The sequence below is a fragment of the Stegostoma tigrinum genome, chromosome 11, assembly GCF_030684315.1.
Source record: "Stegostoma tigrinum isolate sSteTig4 chromosome 11, sSteTig4.hap1, whole genome shotgun sequence".
In the NCBI taxonomy this organism is placed as follows: domain Eukaryota; kingdom Metazoa; phylum Chordata; class Chondrichthyes; order Orectolobiformes; family Stegostomatidae; genus Stegostoma; species Stegostoma tigrinum.
In genome coordinates, this window is record NC_081364.1 from 3,941,757 (window position 1) to 3,966,107 (window position 24,351).

Consider the following 24,351-nt stretch of genomic DNA (forward strand, 5'->3'; position numbering starts at 1 on the left):
TATGCCTGCCTCTTTGTAGGTTACGTGGAACAGTCCCTCTTCCGCACCTACACAGGCCCCAAACCCCACCTCTTCCTCCATTACATTGATGACTGTATTGGCGCCGCCTCTTGCTCCCCAGAGGAGCTCGAACAGTTCATCCACTTCAACACCTTCCACCCCAACCTTCAGTTCACCTGGGCCATCTCCAGCACATCCCTCACCTTCCTGGACCTCTCAGTCCCCATCTCAGGCAACCAGCTTGTAACTGATGTCCATTTCAAGCCCACCAACTCCCACAGCTACCTAGAATACAGCTCCTCCCACCCACCCTCCGGCAAAAATTCCATCCCCTATTCCCAATTCCTCCGCCTCCGCCCCCACGATAAGACATTCCACTATTACCAACTAATTGAACCTGCTTTCCATCCACCCTGTACACCTGTCGCAATTTTGTTTCCCTCTCGGCCTTGTTAAATGTTCAGCCTCAACAGCCTTCTGCAGTAAAGAACTTCACAGATTCCCAACCCTCTAACAGTGGAAATTATCCCTCATCTCTGCTTTAAATGGGCTACTCGTTATTTTGAAATGCTGCCCTCTGGTCCTAAACTTTCCACACAGGGAAAACAGCCTTTCCACGTGTACACATATATCCCTATACATGTGTACGTGTGTATAAAAAAAGCTAGCATGCACGTTCAGCAGGTAATAGGGGAGAGAAATAGACTTTTCCAAACGGAATGGAATATAAAAATAGAGAGGCCTTGCTAAAATTCTAGTCGGACTACAGCTGAAACACTGTCAACTTAACAGCATGGGTCGGTACTTGGAACGACAATGTTGCGGCCATTACAGAAAATTGGTTAACTCAGGGACAGGAATGGTTGTTGGAAGTTCCAGGATTTAGATGCTCTAAAAGAAATAGGAAGGGTGGTAAAAGAGGTGAGGGGGTGGCATTGCTAGTCAGGGCTAGTATAGCATCTACTAAAAGGCAGTTCGAGAACAATATATCTACAGAGTCAGTTTGGGTTGAAGTCGGGAACAGGAAAGGAGCAGTCGCGATGTTGAGTTTTTTTTTAAACAGACCCCCTAACAGTTGCAGAGATGTGGAGGAGCGGATTGAGTGGCAGATACTGGAAAGGTGCAGAAGTCACACGGGTGCAGTCATGGGTGACTTCAACTTTGCTAATATTGATTGGAAATACTTTACTTGTAATAGTTTAGATGAGGCAGATTTTGTCCAGTGCGCTCAGGAAGGATTCCTGACACAGTATGTAGATAGACCAACACAAAGAGAAGCCACTTTGGATTTGGTGCTTGACAACCAACCGGGCCAAGTGTTAGACCAGTTGGTAGCCGAACATTTTGGCACTAGCGATCGTAATGGTTTCTTTCACGATAGTCATGGATAAAGATAGGTACAGACAGCAGGGTAAAGTTTACAATTGGGGGAAGGGTAATTAGAATTTAGCTAGGCAAGAACTCGGTAACAAATTGGGAACAGGTGCTGCCACAGAAAAGCACCACAGAAATGTGGAGATTGTTTAAGGAACGCGTGCTCGATATGTTTGTCTCTAGCAGGTAGAGAAGATGTGGTCGAGTCAGGGAGCCATGGTTCTTGAGAGATCGAACGACTGATTAAGAGAAAGAAGGAGGCTTATATAAGGTTTAGGAAAAGAGGAATGGGAAAGGCTCAACGGGCATTTAAGTTATCCAGGAAGGACCTGAAGAAAGGGATTAGGAGAGCTATAAGGGGGCATGAGAAAACCTTGGCAGATAGGATCAAGGAAAACTCCAAAGCTTTTTACACGTATGTGCAGAACAAGGGAATGACCAGAGAAATGATGGGGCTGATCAAGGATTCGAAAGGAAATTTGTGCACAGAGCCTAAAGAGATAGGAGAGGTCCTTAATGAATACTTTTCTTCAGTATTCACAACTGAGAAGGACCTAGTGGTAGAGGAAGATGTTGTGAAACAGGCAAGTAGGCTAGAGGAGGTTGATGTTAGTAAAGATGATGTGCTAGGAATTCTGAAAGTTGAAGATAGATAAGTCCCCCAGGCCGGATGGGATTTATCCAAGGACTCTATGGGAAGCGAGAGACGAGATCACAGGCCCTTTGGCGATGATCTTTTCGTCCTTACTGTCCACGGGTACAGTGCCGGAAGATTGGAAAGAGGCAAACATCATTCCCTTGTTCAAAAAAGGAATAGGGATAACTCCAGAAATTACAGGCCAGTTAGTGTTACGTCAGAGGTAGGCAAATTATTGTAAAGGGCTCTGACAGACAGGATTTATGATCACTTCGAAAGGCACAGTTTGATTCGTGATAGTCAGCATGGATTTGTGAGGGGTAGATCATGCCTCACAAGCCTGAGTGAATTCTTTGAAGAGGTGACCAAACACGTGGATGAAGGTGGAGCAGTGGATGTGTAATGCATGGATTTAAATAAGGCGTTTGATAAGGTTCCCCATGGTAGGCTCATGCAGAAAGTGAGGTGGCATGGGATAGCAGGAAACGTGGCAGATTGGATTCAGAATTGACTGACCCTTAGACAAAGAGTGGTAATGCATGGAAAATATTCAACATGGTACCCAGTTACAAGTGGTGCACCGCAAGGATCTGTTCTGGGTTCTCTGCTATTTGTGATTTTTGTAACTGCTTTGGATGAAGGAGTGGAAGGGTGGATTAGTAAGTTCGCAGATGATACGAAGGTGGGTCGAGTTGTGGACAGTGCAAAGGGCTGTTCTACGTTACAAGGGGACATTGATAGGATACAGAGCTGGGCTGAGAAATGGCAGTTGGAGTTAAACCCTGAAAAGTGAGAGGTGATTCATTTTGAAAGGTCAAACTTGAAAGCAGAATATAGGGTTAATGGAAAGATTCTTGGCAGTGTGGAACAGCAGAGGGATTTCAGGGTTCGTGTTTACAGTTCCCTGAAAGCTGCCACCCAGGTGGGCAGAGTTGTTAAGAAGGCACCTGGTGTGTTAGTTTTCATTAATAGAGGGATTGAGTTCAAGAGCTGTGAAGTTATGCTCCAGCTATACAAAAGCCTGGTTCAGCCACATCTGGAGTATTGTGTCCAGTTCTGGTCACCTCATTACAGGAAAGATGTGGAAGCGTTAGAAAAAGGTGCAGAGGAGATTTGCCAGGATGTTGCCTGGAACGGAGGGAAGGCCTTACGTGGAAAGGTTGAGAGAGCAAGGGCTTTTCTCTTTAGAACGACGAAGGACGAGAGGTGACTTGATAGAGGTGTACAAAATGATCAGAGGTATAGATCAAGTAGACAGCAAGAGACCTTTTCCTGGGTGGGGGTAGCTTTCACGAGGGGACATAGTTTGAAAGTGAAAGAAAGTAGATATCAGGGAGGCGTCAGAGGTGGGTTCTTCACTCAGAGTTGTAAGGGCATGGAATTCATCGCCAAAAGGGGTAGTGGAGTCAGCCTCATTAGGGACATTTAAGCAGCTATTAGATAGACATACAGATGACAGTATAGGGTAGGAGTGGAAGTCAGATAGACCTTAGGTTTAGGGTAAAATTTCGGCACAACATCGTGGGTTGAAGGGCCTGTACTGTTCTATGTTCTATAATTAATAAGAGGACTAAAACTGTTCAAAGTATTTCAGCTGTAGTCTGACAAGAGCCTAAAGTTTTAGCAAGGCCTCTCTATTTTTATATTCCATTCCCTTTGGAAAAAAAAAGACTAATGTTCTATTTCTCTTCTCTACTACCTGAACGTGCATGCTAGTTTTTCTTTAATTTATGTGCAAGGACTCTTAATTCCATTGTACTCTGGTTTCCTGTAATCTATTTAAAGAATTTGCTCCTTTAGTCTTCTGAAGAAAATGTATAACCTCATTTTCCCACTTTAAATGCCATCTACCAAATTTTTGCCTACTCACTTACCTATCTAGATTTCTCTACACTTTCTGACCTTGCACTATTTCAAACATTGGATTCTGCAGCATCTTGTGTATCAAAACAGATGGGCAATAAAGTGCATTCTACTCACAGTGTTGTATTCACCATCAATGACCTCTGTACTTATTGTGGACTTTGCCGTCACTTTAAGTCTTCCAGGTGTTCCAGCCTCCAGCTGTTCAACCTACAAAAGTAATTGGATAACAAACCTGAGGCTAAATAAAGTATTTACTCTAATTTTTATGTAAAAATGAATTAGCACTTTAAAGTAAATTGATATTTTCTCGAAATTTTAATGCTTTGCAAACTAGGAGCAGAAACAAACTCCACAGCCTGAGTCCATTTATTCCAGGCTTTTAACTTTCAGCAGTAAATATAGAAACTGACAAGGGGGAACTGGGTATTTGGTAGTGAGGGTAGCAAGATTATTAATAATCTAATAGGTCTACATGCTCAAGTGAGAAGATTAATGCGTAGAAACATGATTGGATCAGACAATTTAAAGGAAGCCAACAGTAATCCATGTCCCACCTTCCGGCAACATTTCCCACCTGCGTTAAAATGGTGACCACCCCAATCTCATAATTCTTAAGAGTCAGAGTTATAGAGTCATACAGTATGGAAACAGTCCATATCACATTTGTTCATCATTTGAACAAGCCTAGTATTTTAGATTGTCTTCCCTGATGATGCCAACATTTTCGGGACTATGTTTCAGAAGAATTAGGTTGAACTAACAAAGCTCCTAATAGGATAGCCTAAAGCATATGTTTGTAATGTACAATTCTAAAAGAATTCTTCCATTCCATCCCCCACGAACTAGTTTTCCGGAACAGAAGGACACATTGCTCTGTGTTTGATAGTAGTAGGTTTATACCTATAAAGAAATGGAATGAAGTAAGTATATTATGCAGCTAGAAATATACTTTATTACCTTGATTGGCACATATTTTTTCAGGAATTTCACCCCATGAGATTCCATGTACGCTCCAACTTTTCCTGCCATTTCCTGATCAAATCCACGTAGAAGAATGGAGCGCACCATCACAGTAACATCCAACCCCAAGCTACACAGGAAACCTGCACATTCCAGTGCCACATAGGAAGCACCCACAACCAGAGTCTTCTTTGGACAATAAGGCAGGGAGAAGAGATCATCACTGCAGAAACCAAGTAAAGAAAATAAATCAACAAACAGATTACTTTACAAAGCAAGATATTCTTTACATCTCCTCAGTGTCAGTCATAATTCTAATCTTAATCCTGATCCAATTTATTTGTATCATTAGCAAGTCTCCAATGTAAGCTCCACATCCACAAAGTTGTTGAAGCCAGTAATGGAATGCCACAGAGTGAATGGACAAGCTTGTAAGGTCATCCTCCATATCCTCACAACTATATTCAATAGAGGTAAAAAGGATGTTATTAAAGAAACAGCACTCACAATGCTCACAAAGGAAATGTACCTGGTAATGCAATAATCCTTATCTCCTGGTATATTTAGATAACGAGGTCTTTCACCAGTTGCAATAATAAACTTTTCTCCTGAATGAAAGGTCACTTTACCACGCTTGTTGGTTGCCTATGGATGGAAAAAATTAATGTTAAAATCCAACTACTAGTGGGGATATTTATTTCCATTAACTGTTCGTAAAATTGGTGTAAGTACTGCATAAAAAAGGAAAACCTGCTGTACTCTCAATTTATGTTAACAGAGAAAGAAATGGCCTTGGATATTTTATTTACCAACAACACTTCCTTTCTGATGATACACCAGCCGTGACGCTGTGAAATTCAAACTACTGACACTGCAAGAACCTGGTCATGTCCAAGGTGGCTACCTATACATTCAAGTTTTACATGTATGTCTCTCCAGCAACGTGTCAACTGTCTTGAAAAAATCTAATGCATTATCCTAAAATTACAAACCGAAAGAACAACAGATGTTGTAAATCAGGAACAAAAACAAAGTTGCTGGAAAAGCTTAGCAAGGTCAGCAGCATCTGTGGAAGAGAAAACAAAGTTAACATTTCAGGTCCGGTGACCAGTCAGTTCCAAGGAAGGGTCACCGGACCCGAAACGTTAACTGTTTTCTCCTTCACAGATGCTGCTAGGCCTCCTGAGCTTTTCCAGCAACTTTGTTTCTGATCCTAAAATTACAGTTTCAATGTCACGCTGTTCAGAGTTGAGTTCAGTCAGATTTTGCACGTAACTAATTCTGACCAGATGAGAAGTACACTTTCAGAACACCGATAATCTTTTTCTGAGGACTTTGGAACTCAAAGCGGCTGAGGCAGGGTTGCTGAATATTTTTAAAGGTGAGGTAGATTATTAGAACATAGAACAGTACAGCACAGAACAGGCCCTTCAGCCCACAATGTTGTGCCGACCATTGATCCTCATGTATGCACCCTCAAATTTCTGTGACCATATACATGTCCAGCAGTCTCTTAAATGACCCCAATGACCTTGCTTCCACAACTGCTGCTGGCAACGCATTCCATGCTCTCACAACTCTCTGCGTAAAGAACCTGCCTCTGACATCCCCTCGATACTTTCCACCAACCAGCTTAAAACTATGACCCCTCGTGCTAGCCATTTCTGCCCTGGGAAATAGTCTCTGGCTATCAACTCTATCTATGCCTCTCATTATCCTGTATACCTCAATTAGGTCCCCTCTCCTCCTCCTTTTCTCCTATGAAAAGAGACCGAGCTCAGTCAACCTCTCTTCATAAGATAAGCCCTCCAGTCCAGGCAGCATCCTGGTAAACCTCCTCTGAACCCTCTCCAAAGCATCCACATCTTTCCTATAATAGGGCGCCCAGAACTGGACGCAGTATTCCAAGTGCGGTCTAACCAAAGTTTTATAGAGCTGCAACAAGATCTCACGACTCTTAAACTCAATCCCCCTGTTAATGAAAGCCAAAACACCATATGCTTTCTTAACAACCCTGTCCACTTGGGTGGCCATTTTAAGGGATCTATGTATCTGCACACCAAGATCCCTCTGTTCCTCCACGCTGCCAAGAATCCTATCCTTAATCCTGTACTCAGCTTTCAAATTCGACCTTCCAAAATGCATCACCTCGCATTTATCCAGGTTGAACTCCATCTGCCACCTCTCGGCCCATCTCTGCATCCTGTCAATGTCCCGCTGCAGCCTACAACAGCCCTCTACACTGTCAACGACACCTCCGACCTTTGTGTCGTCTGCAAACTTGCTGACCCATCCTTCAATTCCCTCGTCCAAGTCATTAATTAAAATTACAAACAGTAGAGGCCCAAGGACAGAGCCCTGTGGAACTCCACTCACCACTGACTTCCAGGCAGAATATTTTCCTTCTACTACCACTCGCTGTCTTCTGTTGGCCAGCCAATTCTGTATCCAAGCAGCTAAGTTCCCCTGTATCCCATTCCTCCTGACCTTCTGAATGAGCCTTCCATGGGGAACCTTATCAAATGCCTTACTGAAGTCCATATACACCACATCCACAGCTCGACCCTCATCAACCTTTCTAGTCACATCCTCAAAAAACTCGATAAGGTTTGTAAGGCATGACCTACCCCTCACAAAGCCGTGTTGACTGTATTTGATCAAGCCATGCTCTTCCAGATGGTCATAAATCTTATCCCTCAGAATCCATTCTAACACCTTGCAGACGACAGACGTGAGACTTACCGGTCTATAATTGCCGGGGATTTCCCTATTTCCTTTCTTGAAGAGAGGAATTACATTTGCCTCTCTCCAGTCCTCAGGTACGACTCCAGTGGAGAGCGAGGATGCAAAGATCTTCGCAAGTGGCGAAGCAATTGCATTTCTCGCTTCCCAACGCAGCCGAGGACAAATCTGATCCGGGCCTGGCGACTTGTCAATCTTAATGTTTGACAAAATTTTCAGCACATCAGCTTCGTCTATCTCTATCCATTCCATCCATTATTGTTAGACAGGAAAATCAAAAGTTAATCAGACAATGGGTATAAATGGGAACACTGAATCTATGAATGAGTCTCTAAGCAAGATCCCAGAAACAAAGTGAGAAATAACCAGTGAAGCTTTTATTCTGTATCGCTATTTGAAATACCAAGAAACAAAACATAACCAGCATTGAAATAGCTGTGCACAGGTTTTTGGACTGAAAGTAACAACCTGCATTGTTATTCACTAGAATACAACATTACAATATACCCAGGAGGCCATGCCGTAATGGTATCTTCACTGGACTAGTAAATGAGAGATCCAGGCAATGCTCAAGTAACCTGGGATCCCACCATGGCAAATGGTAGACTTTGAGTTCAAGAAATATCCAAATGATGACCATGAAACTATTGTGGATTGCCATTTAAAAAGTCTAGTGCACTAATGGTGGAGTCAGAACTCTCTGCCTGAAAGCACGGTGGAATTCACTGCCAGGGAGTGCAGTGGAAGCCGGGACATTAAGTGTCTTCAAGGCAGACATTGACAAATTCTTAATCTCACAAGGAATCAAGGGCTACGGGGAGAGTGCAGGGAAATGGAGTTGAAATGCCCATCAGCCATGATTAAATGGTGGAGTGGACTCGATGGGCCGAATGGCCTTACTTCCACTCCTATGACTTATGGTCCAAACTAACGCTCTTTAGGGAAGGAAAGCCGCTGTCCTGCCCAGGCCTACATAGGACTCCAGAACAGAACCTATCATTGTCATGACAACAAAGTGTGAAGCTGGATGAACACAGCAGGCCAAGCAGCATCACAGGAGCACAAAAGCTGACGTTTCGGGCCTAGACCCTTCATCAGAGAGGGGGATGGGGTGAGGGTTCTGGAATAAATAGGGAGAGAGGGGGAGGCGGACCGAAGATGGAGGGAAAAGAAGATAGGTGGAGAGAGTATAGGTGGGGAGGTAGGGAGGGAATAGGTCAGTCCAGGGAAGACAGACAGGTCAAGGAAGCAGGATGACGTTAGTAGGTAGGAAAAGGAGGTGCGGCTTGAGGTGGGAGGAAGGGATGGGTGAGAGGAAGAACAGGTTAGGGAGATGGATACAGGCTGGGCTGGTTTTGGGATGCAGTGGGGGGAGGGGAGACTTTGAAGCTTGTGAAGTCCACGTTGATACCATCGGGCTGCAGGGTTCCCAAGCAGAATATGAGTTGCTGTTCTTGCAACCTTCGGGTGGCATCATTGTGGCACTGCAGGAGGCCCATGATGGACATGTCGTCTGAGGAATGGGTGGGGGAGTTGAAATGGTTCGTGACTGGGAGGTGCAGTTGTTTATCGCGAACCGAGCGGAGGTGTTCTGCAAAGCGGTCCCCAAGCCTCTGCTTGGTTTCCCCAATGTAGAGGAAGCCACATCAGGTACAGTGGATACAGTATACCACATTGGCAGATGTGCAGGTGAACATCCGCTTAATATGCAAAGTCATCTTGAAGCCTGGAATGGGGGTGAGGGAGGAGATGTGAGGGCAAGTGTAGCACTTCCTGTGGTTGCAGGGGAAGGTGCTGGGTGTGGTGGGGTCAGAGGGGAGTGTGGTGGGGTCAGAGGGGAGTGTGGTGGGGTCAGAGGGGAGTGTGGTGGGGTCAGAGGGGAGTGTGGTGGGGTCAGAGGGGAGTGTGGTGGGGTCAGAGGGGAGTGTGGTGGGGTCAGAGGGGAGTGTGGTGGGGTCAGAGGGGAGTGTGGTGGGGTCAGAGGGGAGTGTGGTGGGGTCAGAGGGGAGTGTGGTGGGGTCAGAGGGGAGTGTGGTGGGGTCAGAGGGGAGTGTGGTGGGGTCAGAGGGGAGTGTGGTGGGGTCAGAGGGGAGTGTGGTGGGGTCAGAGGGGAGTGTGGTGGGGTCAGAGGGGAGTGTGGTGGGGTCAGAGGGGAGTGTGGTGGGGTCAGAGGGGAGTGTGGTGGGGTCAGAGGGGAGTGTGGTGGGGTCAGAGGGGAGTGTGGTGGGGTCAGAGGGGAGTGTGGTGGGGTCAGAGGGGAGTGTGGTGGGGTCAGAGGGGAGTGTGGTGGGGTCAGAGGGGAGTGTGGTGGGGTCAGAGGGGAGTGTGGTGGGGTCAGAGGGGAGTGTGGTGGGGTCAGAGGGGAGTGTGGTGGGGTCAGAGGGGAGTGTGGTGGGGTCAGAGGGGAGTGTGGTGGGGTCAGAGGGGAGTGTGGTGGGGTCAGAGGGGAGTGTGGTGGGGTCAGAGGGGAGTGTGGTGGGGTCAGAGGGGAGTGTGGTGGGGTCAGAGGGGAGTGTGGTGGGGTCAGAGGGGAGTGTGGTGGGGTCAGAGGGGAGTGTGGTGGGGTCAGAGGGGAGTGTGGTGGGGTCAGAGGGGAGTGTGGTGGGGTCAGAGGGGAGTGTGGTGGGGTCAGAGGGGAGTGTGGTGGGGTCAGAGGGGAGTGTGGTGGGGTCAGAGGGGAGTGTGGTGGGGTCAGAGGGGAGTGTGGTGGGGTCAGAGGGGAGTGTGGTGGGGTCAGAGGGGAGTGTGGTGGGGTCAGAGGGGAGTGTGGTGGGGTCAGAGGGGAGTGTGGTGGGGTCAGAGGGGAGTGTGGTGGGGTCAGAGGGGAGTGTGGTGGGGTCAGAGGGGAGTGTGGTGGGGTCAGAGGGGAGTGTGGTGGGGTCAGAGGGGAGTGTGGTGGGGTCAGAGGGGAGTGTGGTGGGGTCAGAGGGGAGTGTGGTGGGGTCAGAGGGGAGTGTGGTGGGGTCAGAGGGGAGTGTGGTGGGGTCAGAGGGGAGTGTGGTGGGGTCAGAGGGGAGTGTGGTGGGGTCAGAGGGGAGTGTGGTGGGGTCAGAGGGGAGTGTGGTGGGGTCAGAGGGGAGTGTGGTGGGGTCAGAGGGGAGTGTGGTGGGGTCAGAGGGGAGTGTGGTGGGGTCAGAGGGGAGTGTGGTGGGGTCAGAGGGGAGTGTGGTGGGGTCAGAGGGGAGTGTGGTGGGGTCAGAGGGGAGTGTGGTGGGGTCAGAGGGGAGTGTGGTGGGGTCAGAGGGGAGTGTGGTGGGGTCAGAGGGGAGTGTGGTGGGGTCAGAGGGGAGTGTGGTGGGGTCAGAGGGGAGTGTGGTGGGGTCAGAGGGGAGTGTGGTGGGGTCAGAGGGGAGTGTGGTGGGGTCAGAGGGGAGTGTGGTGGGGTCAGAGGGGAGTGTGGTGGGGTCAGAGGGGAGTGTGGTGGGGTCAGAGGGGAGTGTGGTGGGGTCAGAGGGGAGTGTGGTGGGGTCAGAGGGGAGTGTGGTGGGGTCAGAGGGGAGTGTGGTGGGGTCAGAGGGGAGTGTGGTGGGGTCAGAGGGGAGTGTGGTGGGGTCAGAGGGGAGTGTGGTGGGGTCAGAGGGGAGTGTGGTGGGGTCAGAGGGGAGTGTGGTGGGGTCAGAGGGGAGTGTGGTGGGGTCAGAGGGGAGTGTGGTGGGGTCAGAGGGGAGTGTGGTGGGGTCAGAGGGGAGTGTGGTGGGGTCAGAGGGGAGTGTGGTGGGGTCAGAGGGGAGTGTGGTGGGGTCAGAGGGGAGTGTGGTGGGGTCAGAGGGGAGTGTGGTGGGGTCAGAGGGGAGTGTGGTGGGGTCAGAGGGGAGTGTGGTGGGGTCAGAGGGGAGTGTGGTGGGGTCAGAGGGGAGTGTGGTGGGGTCAGAGGGGAGTGTGGTGGGGTCAGAGGGGAGTGTGGTGGGGTCAGAGGGGAGTGTGGTGGGGTCAGAGGGGAGTGTGGTGGGGTCAGAGGGGAGTGTGGTGGGGTCAGAGGGGAGTGTGGTGGGGTCAGAGGGGAGTGTGGTGGGGTCAGAGGGGAGTGTGGTGGGGTCAGAGGGGAGTGTGGAGCGGCCAAGGGAGTCATAGAGAGATGGCCTCCTGCAGTGCCACAATGATGCCACCCGAAAGTTGCAGGAACAGCAACTCATATTCTACTTGGGAACCCTGCAGCCCAATGGTATCAATGTGGACTTCACAAGCTTCAAAATCTCCCCTCCCCCCACTGCATCACAAAACCATTCCAGCCTGTCTCCACATCCCTAACCTGTTCTTCCTCTCACCCATCCCTTCCTCCCACCTCAAGCCGCACCTCCATTTCCTACCTACTAACCTCATCCCCCCCTCCTTGACCTGTCCGTCTTCCCTGGACTGACCTATCCCTCCCTACCTCCCCACCTATCCGCTCCTCTCCACCTATCTTTTCTCTCCATCTTCGGTCCGCCTCCCCCCCCGTCCCTATTTATTCCAGAACCCTCTCCCCATCCCCCTCTCTGATGAAAAGTCTAGGCTCGAAACGCCAGCTTTTGTGCTCTTGAGATGCTGCTTGGCCTGCTGTATTCATCCAGCTTCGCACTTTGTTATGTTGGATTCTCCAGCATCTGCAGTTCCCATTCTCACCTATCATTCTCAATCCACGTTCCTGCCTATAATCTTTGATATACTGCTTGAAAATATATCTTTGCTTTGAATATAATGAAGAGGTCAACCTCTGCAGCATGCAGCCATAAAGAGTTCCATAGACTGACTACCTTTGAGAGAATAAGTTCCGTATATCTGTTTTGACTGGGTGATACCTTACTCAGATTTTGGTCCCAGATTCTCCCATGGGGAAAATTAACCTTTCTGCAACTACCCTGCTGGTTGGAGTCATACCTATCACAAAGGAAGGTGATCATGGTTGCTGGAACTCAATCATCTCAGCTCCAGGACATAACTGCAAGGGCTCCTGAGGGTAGTATCTTAGGCACTCTTCAGCTTCTTAGTCAATGACCTTCCCCCCAACATAACGTCATAATTGAGGATGTTCACCGATGACGGCACATTGTTCAGCCAAGTTTGTGATGCCTCAGATACCAAAAAACTCAGGTCCAAATGTAGCAAGATTTGGACAATATCCAGACAACAGTTAACTTAGCATCTCTTACAGTGACCAAATATCTGTACTGCTTTCCAGATAACAGTGTGGCTTTTAAGTTACATGGTCTTTAGAGGTCAGGGAATGGCCCAAAAGAAAACAGTAATTCAAGAGAATAATTCAAATTAATTAAGATTAAATGTAGAAACATTACATACCTTTATTTTATGTGGTTCCACAAACTCTGCAAAGCTGTTATTGTAAATTACTTTCTTGTCTCGTAATGCCACCCTGTAGCCCCAGTTGAGAGAGCCAATATAGTTCTGAATGGCTTCTTTCATCTTACCCCAGTTGTGATGAACTGTAAGTCATTTAAATAAAACGCAAGAATCCTTGTGTTAGTGTTGATAACGTACAGTTAACAAGCTGTTGAATGCAGAACCTTGAACATTACTGTCACCATGACAAAGGTCTCCATTATTGGAGGGACTCCAAATACAGTTTTCAAACCCTTCCAAACCAAGTAAACAGGTAAAACATTTTAAAGACAACAATTCTATCCTGCGTTTGCTTACAAGTACTGCAACTCCTAAAACTAAAATACTAAGTTTTTTAACTGGAACCTTATGAACGGGCACTCCAGGTAAACTGGGAAAAATTATATTCCCGAAATACTGGAAGTTTACTGTATTAACACAATCTCCGCAACGTTCGAGTAGTCAGCTGAGGATGTGAGTGAGAAGGCTCTCCTTTAAGTTTTATTTAAGGCAAAGCTGCATTATTATTTAAGTGACCTATTCTGTAAAAAAAGCAAAACAGTGACGTACATATCCCCTGTTACATTTCTATTACTTTGTGTGTGTCTTTACATTGATTTCGCAGGCCTCTTGATCAACCAGAATATCTGATCAATCACTTTCCCTGGTCTCATGGGTGCCATTTAATAAAACAAAAACTTTGTTGCATCAAAACTTTTATTTCTTCTTGCCTTGTCAATGAAGACAAAAACAGTTTCCAATATCTTGACATTCAAGGTTAGTACGCGTAGCTGAAGATGAAAATATAATAAGCAAACAGGAACAAGTGTAGGATGAGTAAAGGCAACTTGGACCACTTACTGGAGTGCTGGGTAAATCTCGACAGTTTGGGCTAAATGGCAGACTTTCACATAGCTGTAACACAAATTCTCTTTAGAGAAGTCTAGTTTAAAACAGCAACGGCCAAATAGAGGAATGTGACAAAGGAAAGCAAGAATTATTTTTTAAATTGTTCTTGAATGTTGATAATGCTGGCAGTCACATTCATTACAGATCTCCAAGAGGGTTTTTTTACATTCAAGTTGTTTATTTAGAGGCTATCAAGAGCCAGCAACTTTCACACTGGAACAAAGTACAATGGAACAGGTAGAAGTGAAGATGTTTCCTTATGCGAAAGTAATTGATGAATCAGTTGGATTTTCACATTCAGCAGGGTTTTGGCAATTTTTGGTTGCATTCCGATTACAATTTAACAAATTCAATATTTTCTTTATGATATAAAATGTCTGAATCAATTTTAGGTGCCTTCCAGTTGTGCTAACTACCTTTGTCTTTTACAGGAGAAAGCAGACTGTAAAAGACAAAATATTAAAAATAGCCGAGTTACCTCAAGACTTACCTTTCTCATCAAATTCCCAGCCAAATTTACGGGAATCCATGAGGCTTTGGCCAAGGAGAGCAGCCTGATGCATCAGCTTCTTTGGAATGCAACCTACATTTACACAGGTACCTCCAAGACCTGCAAACAAGAAAAGGCAAGGGAGAGATTAGTTCAAAACGAAGTCAACAAAAATAATGACCTCCTAAAATCCATAGCATTGATCTTTTGGACACAAGGTGGTCTGGGTTGCACACTTCTCTATCTATCACCAAGAATGGCTCAGCAGCATCACTAGTGACCAAACTCCAAAGCATGTTTCTGACAGACTGGGCTTTTTTTTCCCGTCTTCATTTGTAGGATGTGGGCATTGCTGGCTGGCCAGCATTTCTTCACCATCCCTAGGTGCCCTTGAGAACGTCATGGTGAGCTGCTTTCTTGAGTCGCTGCAGCTCTCTTGCTGTGGATTGACCCACAATGTTATTAGGGAGGTAGTTCCAGGATTTTGACCCAGCAACAGTGAAGGAACGGCGAAATATTTCCAAGTCAGGATGGTGAGTGGCTTGGAGGGGAACTTGGAGGTGGTGGTGTTTCCATACGTCTGATGCCTTTGTCCTTCCAGATGGAAGTGGTCATAGGTTTGGATGGTGCTGTTTGAAGATCTTTGATGAATTTCTGCAGCAGCATATTCAACCATACTCTAATTTCTTTATCTAGCACAAGGCTTAACCTCTTTTCATTGCAGCCTTCTTCTATCGGCTTTCAGAACCTTTCCCTTTTTCCATACCCTTCATATCCACTTTATCCTCTCCCTCCACACCCATCCAGAACCAGTATAAAATACTGCCAGCTCCAAACAAAAACAGCCCTAATCCCAGCCTCAACTAAAGCTGGCCTCCCAGAAACTCCCTTACTGCTGCCACTCCTGCCCATTGCACCTCTGCAGTTTGCTTCTCTGTCACATTAGTTAGTAATAGGCAGCCTATCAGCTGCAAGCACAGAAGAGAAGAGGCCTGTGACTGGTACAGCTTCTCCTTACCATTTACTTCAATTCTATTTACATTTTCTTGATTGGTCAAGACTGCAAGCAAGTTGTGCTGATTGATGTGGAGGCTTTCAGTAATGAATTCACCTGTCACTTCTATGTTATTTTGAGCACTGGTCTAAAGACACTTTATTCTACCATTACCATCAAGACAAGGGATTAACATTGGCTCAGTGTGGAGGTCAGCCAGCAGCAGAACCAGGTACTCCTAAAGATAACATCAAAATGGTATAAAAACTGATGTTTTAAAAATATAAATAAGGGAATCAACGTTGAGAGGGCAGACGAGACGGTGCAGCTGAGACCACAAGCAGATCAGCCATCATCCTACTGAACAAAGTAGGTTCAAATGGATACATGTTCAACTCCTCCTACTTTTCTGTACACATCTGTGAATATTCAACATCAGACATTCTAAGCAGCAGAAGCAGGTGACAGTCAGAACAATGTGATTATACAACCAATGAATCAGGTCAAAGTCCTGCAGCTTTTGCACATCCAATCATGAGGACAATTAAACAACTACCCAGAATGGAGTGCTCCAGAAACACACACAGCCTTAATGATGTGCTGGACTGTGCCATCGATGTCAAAGACAAGGTTGAAGCACTTCCACTAGTGTTAGAACATAGAACAGTACAGCACAGAACAGGCCCTTCAGCCCACGATTGATCGTGCCGACCATTGATCTTCATGTATGCACCCTCAAATTTCTGTGACCATATGCATGTCCAGCAGTCTCTTAAATGACCCCAATGACCTTGCTTCCACAACTGCTGCTGGCAACGCATTCCATGCTCTCACAACTCTGTGTAAAGAACCCACCTCTGACATCCCCTCTATACTTTCCTCCAACCAGCTTAAAACTATGACCCCTCGTGTTAGCCATTTCTGCCTGGGAAATAGTCTGGCTATCAACTCTATCTATGCCTCTCATTATCTTGTATACCTCAATTAGGTCCCCTCTCCTCCTCCTTTTCTCCAATGAAAAAAGTCCGAGCTCAGTCAACCTCTCTTCATAAGATAAGCCCTCCAGTCCAGGCAGTGTCCTGGTAAACCTCCTCTGAACCCTCTCCAAAGCATCCACATCTTTCCTATAATAGGGCGACCAGAACTGGACGCAGTATTCCAAGTGCAGTCTAACCAACGTTTTATAGAGCTGCAACAAGATCTCAACTCTTAAACTCAATCCCCCTGTTAATGAAAGCCAAAACACCAAATGCTTTCTTAACAACCCTGTCCACTTGGGTGGCCATTTTAAGGGATCTATGTATTTGCACACCAAGATCCCTCTGTTCCTCCACACTGCCAAGAATCCTATCCTTAATCCTGTACTCAGCTTTCAAATTCGACCTTCCAAAATGCATCACCTCGCATTTATCCAGGTTGAACTCCATCTGCCACCTCTCAGCCCATCTCTGCATTCTGTCAATGTCCTGCTGCAGCCTACAACAGCCCTCTATACTGTCAACGACACCTCCAACCTTTGTGTCGTCTGCAAACTTGCTGACCCATCCTTCAATCCCCTCATCCAAGTCATTAATAAAAATTACAAACAGTAGAGGCCCAAGGACAGAGCCCTGTGGAACACCACTCACCACTGACTTCCAGGCAGAATATTTTCCTTCTACTACCACTCGCTGTCTTCTGTTGGCCAGCCAATTCTGTATCCAGACAGCTACGTTCTCCTGTATCCCATTCCTCCTGACCTTCTGAATGAGCCTACCATGGGGAACTTTATCAAATGCCTTACAGAAGTCCATATACACCACATCCACAGCTCGACCCTCATCAACTTTTCTAGTCACATCCTCAAAGAACTCGATAAGGTTTGTGAGGCCTGACCTGCCCCTCTCAAAGCCGTGTTGGCTGCATTTGATCAAGCCATGCTCTTCCAAATGGTCATAAATCCTATCCCTCAGAATCCTTTCTGACACCTTGCAGACGACAGACGTGAGACTTACTGGTCTGTAATTGCCGGGGATTTCCCTATTTCCTTTCTTGAAGAGAGGAATTACATTTGCCTCTCTCCAGTCCTCAGGTACAACTCCAGTGGAGAGCGAGGATGCAAAGATCCTCGCAAGTGGCGATGCAATTGCATTTCTCACTTCCCAAGGCAGCCGAGGACAAATCTGGTCCGGGCCTGCCGACTTGTCAATCTTAATGTTTGACAAAATTTTCAGCACATCAGCTTCCTCTATCTCTATCCATTCCAGCATGCACACCTGCTCTTCAAAGGTTTCATTCACTACAAAGTTCGTTTCTTTCGTAAAGACAGAAGCAAAAAACTCATTTAGGGCTTCCCCTACCTCCTCAGACTCCACACACAAGTTCCCGATGCTATCCCTGATCGGCCCTACTCTTTCTTTGACCATTCTCTTATTCCTCACATAAGTGTAAAACGCCTTTGTGTTTTCCCTAATTTGTTCTGCCAAGCCTTTCTCGTGCCCCCTCCTGGCTCTCCTCAGACCATTTCTGAGCTCCTTCCTTGCCTGCGTGTAATCCTCTCTAGCTGAACTTGACCCTAGCTTCCTCCACCTTATGCAAGCTGCCTTCTTCCTTTTCACAAGAAGCTCCACCACTCTCGTCATCCAAGGTTCCTATCTTACCCCTTCTTGCCTGTCTCAGAGGGACATATTTACTCATCAGTCGCAACAACTGCTCCTTAAACAGTCTCCACATGTCTATAGTGCTCTTACCATGGAACAATTGCTCCCAGTCCATGCTTCCTAACTCATGTCTAATCGCGTCATAGTTTCCTCTTCCCCAATTAAATATCCTCCCATTTTGCCTAATCCTCTCCATCTCCATAGCTACGTAGAATGTGAGGCAGTTATGGTCACTATCACCAAAATGCTCTCCCACCACAAGATCTGATACCTGCCCCGGCTCGTTTCCGAGCACCAAGTCTAGAATGGCCTTTCCCCTCGTCGGCCTGTCAACGTACTGCGTTAGGAAACCCTCCTGAACACACCTTACAAAAACAGCTCCATTCAAATCTTCTGCTCCAAGGAGGTTCCAATCAATATTAGGAAAGTTAAAGTCACCCATTACAATAACCCTACTACGTCCACACTTTTCCAAAATCTGTCGACCTATGCTTTCTTCAATCTCCCAAATGCTATTGGGGGGGCCTGCAGTAAACCCCTAACGAGGTGACTACTCCCTTGCTGTTCCTAATTTCCACCCATACTGACTCAGAAGGCAGATCTTCCTCGACAATGGAAGCTTCTGTAGCTGTGTTACCCTCTCTGATTAGTAGTGCTACACCCCCTCCTCTTTTTCCCCCCTCCCTATTCTTTTTAAATGTTCTAAACCCTGGAACATCCAGCAACCATTCCTGCCCATGAGAAACCCATGTCTCTGTTATGGCCACAACATCATAGCACCAGGTACTGATCCATGCTTTAAGTTCATCACTTTTATTCCTGATACTCCTTGCGTTAAAGCAAACACACTTTAACTGATCCCTTGGTTCCTTCCCAGGAAAATCCTTCCCACTAGCTGGTCTACCTCTTGCTACTGCCTCACCTGCATCAACTCTCACCTCCGGTATACAGCTCAGGTTCCCACCCCCCTGCCATACTAGTTTAAACCCTCTCGAACTACTCGAGCAAACCTTCCACCCAGGACATTGGTCCCCTTCCAGTTCAGATGCAACCCGTCCTTCTTGTACAGGTCCCACCTTCCCCAGAAGGCATCCCAATTATCTACATATCTGAAGCCCTCCCTCCTACACCAGCTGCGCCCGCTCCCTGTTCCTCGCCTCACTATCTCGTGGCACTGGTAGTAAACTAGAGAACACTACTCTGTTCGTCCTGCTTTGCAGCTTCCATCCTAACTCCCTGTTGAGCGGTTGATTTATTACCATCTACCCCAGCCTGAAAACTATTGGCAACTCAACCTCTAGAGCTTGCTGGAGTAATTAATTTCACATATTCACTGTGATCAGACAGAAGAAATTACTTGTGTTAAATAGGGGAACCCTTACTCTGAAGTCATGCTCTTTGGTCAGAGGCTCGCCCATTAAAGGAGACAACTTCTCCAAATCTATCCCATCAAACCCCTTAAGAATCTTGTTTGTTTCAATAATGTCACCTCTCTTGTTATTCTAAGCTCCATGTACAGGCCCAATCTACTAAACTTCTCTTAAAATCCCTTCATAGCCAGGATCAACCTGATGAACCTTCCAATGTCAGTATACGCTTGCTTAGATAAGGAGACAAAAACTATTTGTAGTATTCCAGCTGTGGAGTCACTGCAGTCCTATGTTGTTTTAGCAATTCTTCCTTTTTTCACTCCATTCCCTTTGGAATAAAACAAAAATCATTCAATTTAAATTGAGAACTAGGAGGAGTATGCCATTTGGCCCCTCGAGCCTGCCCTACCATTTAACATGATCATTGCTGATCTTTGAGACTCAGCTCCACTTACCCGCCCACTCACCATAACCCTTAATTCCTTTACTGTTCAAAAATTTATCTAGCCTTGCCTTAAGAACATTCAGCGAAGTAGCTTCAACTGCTTCACTGGGCAGGGAATTCCACAGATTCACAACACTTTGGGTGAAGAAGTTCCTCCTGACCTCAGTCCTACATCTGCTTCCCTTTATTTTGAGGTGATGCCCTCTAGTCCAAGTTTCACATGCTAGCAGAAACAACCTCCCTGCCTCCACCCTATCTATTCCCTTCATTACATGTTTCTATAAGATCTCCCCTCATTCTTCTGAATTCCAATGAGTATAATCCCAGTCTACTCAGTCTCTCTTCATAATCAAACCCTCTCAACTTTGGAATCAACTGAGTGAATCTCCTCTGCACCCCGTCCACTGCTAGTATATCTCTTCTCAAGAAAGATGACCAAAACTGCCTCACCAGGACCCTATACGGTTGCAGTAGAGCCTCCCTGTTTTTAAAAGTTCATTCCTCTAGCAATGGCAGACAAAATTCCATTTGCCTCTTTAATTACCTGCAGCATCTGCAATCCTACTTTTAGCGATTCATGCACAAAGACACCCAAGTCCTGCTGCACAGCAGCATGCTGCAATTTTTTACCATTTAAAACATAGTCCATTTTGCTGTTATTCCTACCAAAATGGATGACCTCACACTTATCAACATTGCACTCCATTTGCCAGATCTTTGCCCACTCACTTAGGCTATCTATATCCCTCTGCAAACTTTCAGTGTCTTCTGCACACTTTGCTCTGTCACTCACCTGAGTGACACTCACATAGTCCCCAACTCCAAATCATCTACATAAATTGTAACAATTGCGGTCCCAACACTGATCCTTGAGGCACACCACTAGCCACTGACCGCCAACCAGAAAAACACCCGTTTACCCCAACTCTTTGCTTTCTACTGGTCAACCAATCCTCTATCCATGCCAATACATCACCTGTAATACCGTGGAACTTTATCTTATGTAGGAGCCTTTGGTGTGGCACCTTGTCAAATGCATTCTGGAAATCCAGATACACCATATCCACAGGTTCCCTATTATCCACCATTCAAGTAATGTCCTCAAAGAACTCCACCAAATTAGTTAAACATGACCTACCCATGCTGGGTGTTCCCAATGGGACAATTTATGTCCAGATGTCTTGCTATTTCTTCCTTAATGGCAGATTCAAGTATTTTCCCCACGACCGAAGTTAAGCTAACTGGCCTTTAGTTACTTGCTTTTTGTCTACTTCCTTTTTAAAACAATGGCGTCACATCGGCTGTTTTCCAATCTGTGGGAACCACCCCAGAGTCCAGTGAATTTTGGTAAATAATTACTAGTGCATGTGTTATTTCCCCCATCATCTGTTTTAGTACCCTGGGATGCATTTCATCAGGGCCAGGAGATGTGTCTACCTTTAGCCCCATTAGCTTGCCCAGCACTGCCTCCTTAGTGATAACAATAGTTTCTAGGTCCTCATCTGCTATAACCTCCTTGCTGTTAGTTTTCGGCATGTTATTTCCACTGTGAAGACCAACACGAAATAACTGTTTACTGTCTCGGCTATTTCCTCATTCCCAGCTATTAAATTGGCCTTCTCATCTTCCAAAGGACCAATGTTTACCTTCGCCACTCTTTTACAATTGTTTAACTTTTCTTTACAACTTTTTTTCTAGTTTTCTGTTGGCCTTTAAAGATTTCCCAATCTACTATTTTCCCACTATTCTTTGCTTTTTTGTATGCGTTTTTTTTTCAATCTGATACTTTGTTTTCTCAGACATCCATTGCTGGCTCTCTCTTCCTACAATTCTTCCTAATCCCTGGAATATACTTCTGCTGAGCAGTGAAAAATTGTTTTAAAAGTCCTCCACTGTTCCTCAATTGACCCACCATAAAGTTTTTGCTCCCATTCTACCTTAGCTAACTCCTCCCTCATTCCTTTATTGTCTTTGCTTAAGCACAGGACATAGATACTGGATTACTCACACTCCATCAGTATTTTAAATTCAACCGTACTGTGATCACTCTTTCCAAGAGGATCCCTAACTGTGAGATCATTAATTATTCCTGCCTCACTACACAGGACTAGGTCTAGTATAGCTTGCTCCCTCATTGCTCCCATTACATATTGTCAAGGAAATTATTGTGGATGCATTCTAAGAACTCCTCCTCAAGGGGGCCATGACCGACCTGGTTTGACCAATTGATATGTAGTTTTAAATCCCCCATGATAACTGCTGTACCAATTTGGCATCCCTAGAATCACAGAATCATGCAGTAGAGGCCCATCAGTCCATCAAGTCTGTAGCATCAAAACTACACTGGTCCAACATTCGAGCACTCAGCCCATGTTACAAGAGTTCATCTAAGTAGCTTTTAAAACTGAGATTACATGCCTGAACTACATTCCCAGTTAGTGCATTCTTTGTTTGTTACATTGTCACCCTCTCTTCCTTCCCCCCACCCCAGTGGGACTGTCTCTCCTTTCCAACTGGCAGTTCGACATACTATTGTTCTGCCATTCTCACATTCTAATCATTTCTCCACCAACATTCCAATCCCTGACTCCGTCCCCCACTATTGCATAAATGCTGCTCTCTCCACACTTCACTTCCACTCTGAAGAAGAGGCACCTAGGCTTGAAACATTAGCTTGCTTTCTCTCCGTGGATGCTGCCTGACCTGTCTCTAGTGCTTTTTGTTTCCAGTTCAGATTCCACCATCTTCAGTAATTTGCTCCACCACCATCTCTGGGTGAAAATTCTTTTTCTAAAATCCCTTTAAACAACTTCCTGTATTTTAGGATGTAGACATGCTCGCTGAGCTGGTGGAGTTGGTTGCAAACATTTCATCACCTAGTGCACCTCCAGTGAAGCAGAAGTGTTCTGTCCCGTTTGTTACTTATATGCCTTGGCTTGCTGGGGTGACTGGTATTAATTCCAGTTATTTTGTCTGACAGTGGTCTGTACACAGGGTTGAATTCAATGTGTTTGTTGACAGAGTTCCGGTTGGAATACCGGGCCTCCAAGAATTCCCTGGTGTGCCTGTTTGGCTTGTGAGATTATCAATGTGTTGTCCCAACTGAATTTGTATCCCTTGTGTGTAGTGAGACAATTGAGAATCGGTCACGTCTCTTGGTGTCTCTAGAGACGCGCTGATCCCTGGAATGGTAGGTTTAACGTATGATGAACGGCTAAGGATCCTGGGATTGTACTCATTAGAAGGTTGAGGGGAGACCTAATAGAAACTTACAAGATAATGTATGGCTTAGAAGGGGTGAACGCTAGGAAGTTGTTTCTGTTAGGCGGAGAGACTAGGACCCATGGGCACAGCCTTTAAATTAGAGGGGGTAAATTTAAAACGGAAATGAGACAACATTCCTTCAGCCAGAGTGAGGTGGGCTTGTCAAATTCATTGCCACGGAGTGTAGTGGAGGCCAGGAAGTTAGATGCCTTCAAGGCAGAGATCGACAAATTCTTGATCTCACAAGGAATCAAGGGCTACAGGGAGAGTGCAGGGAAGTGGGGTTGAAATGCCCATCAGCAATGATTTAAGTGGGGGAGTGGACTTGATGGGACGAATGGCCTTACTTCCACTCCTGTTTTATGGTCTTATGGACATTCTGGTAAATCTCCTGTACACCCTCTTATTGCAGTCATATCCTTCTTATAGTGCAGAAACCAGCACACAGTACTCCAGCTGTGGCCTAACCAAAGTCCTATACAGCTCTAATGTATCCTCCCTGCTCACATATCAATGCCTCAACCAAAAAATGCATGTCCCTTAACTACAGAGTATCCCCAATTTATGATAGTCTGACTTACAACACTTGCACCTATAAACATGATCCCATACATGGGTGTAATTTTAATTACCTGACAAAAGAACATTTCTTGCAGTTCTGAACGGCTGTTTTATGTTGTTGCATTCTGTTCCAAATTGTGTAGAAATCTATTGTGAACAGACTCACATACGGAGCTCCTTCACAACCCAAGGACTACGTGTACCCTGTCATTCTTTGAGTATTCCATGTCTTGTTACTTCTTCCGAAGTGCATCACCTCACACTTATCCAGGTTAAATTCCATATGCCACTAAAATGCCCATCTGGCCAATCCACTTATATCCTCATCTATATAAATTTATATGCATCACAACAGTGAAGGGCTCGATTACTGATCCCTGTGGCACCCCAATGGACACACCTCCTGTGTACCCAGTCTATTATGTGCTGCACACGTGTGTACATTTTTTGATTCATGCACAAGGACATCCAATACCTCAGTGCTTCAATGGTGCAGTATTTCTCCATTTAAATAATTTTTACTTCTTCTGTCCTTCCCGCCAAAATGCATAGCCCCATATTTTCCCAAGTTATATTCCATCTGCACATTTCCCTTCAAGCCACACACCATTCTTGATTGGGACTATATCACCAATCCTTCACTGTTGCTGCCTCAAAACGCTCAAACTGCCCCAACAGCACATGGGCTGCAGCAGTTCAAGATAACTGCACCTTGAAAAGCAATGCAAGATGCGCAATAAAAGCTAGTCTTGTCAGTGACTCCTACATGTCAAAAACAAAATCA

The 24,351-nt window shown here is 45.9% G+C and overlaps 1 protein-coding gene across 2 annotated transcripts in view; it reads right to left on the bottom strand.

Annotated features, from left to right (window-relative positions):
* Positions 1-24,351, bottom strand: part of txnrd3 (thioredoxin reductase 3) — a 68,072-nt gene that overhangs the window by 18,734 nt on the left and 24,987 nt on the right. For both annotated transcript variants that reach the window (XM_048547521.2, XM_059649717.1), the window contains exons 6-10: positions 14,295-14,414; positions 12,857-12,999; positions 5,367-5,482; positions 4,835-5,060; positions 3,992-4,084 (exon numbers count right to left, since the gene is read on the bottom strand). In XM_048547521.2, the coding sequence (XP_048403478.2) occupies positions 3,992-4,084; positions 4,835-5,060; positions 5,367-5,482; positions 12,857-12,999; positions 14,295-14,414 (698 nt within the window). The remainder of the gene's footprint in view (positions 1-3,991; positions 4,085-4,834; positions 5,061-5,366; positions 5,483-12,856; positions 13,000-14,294; positions 14,415-24,351) is intronic.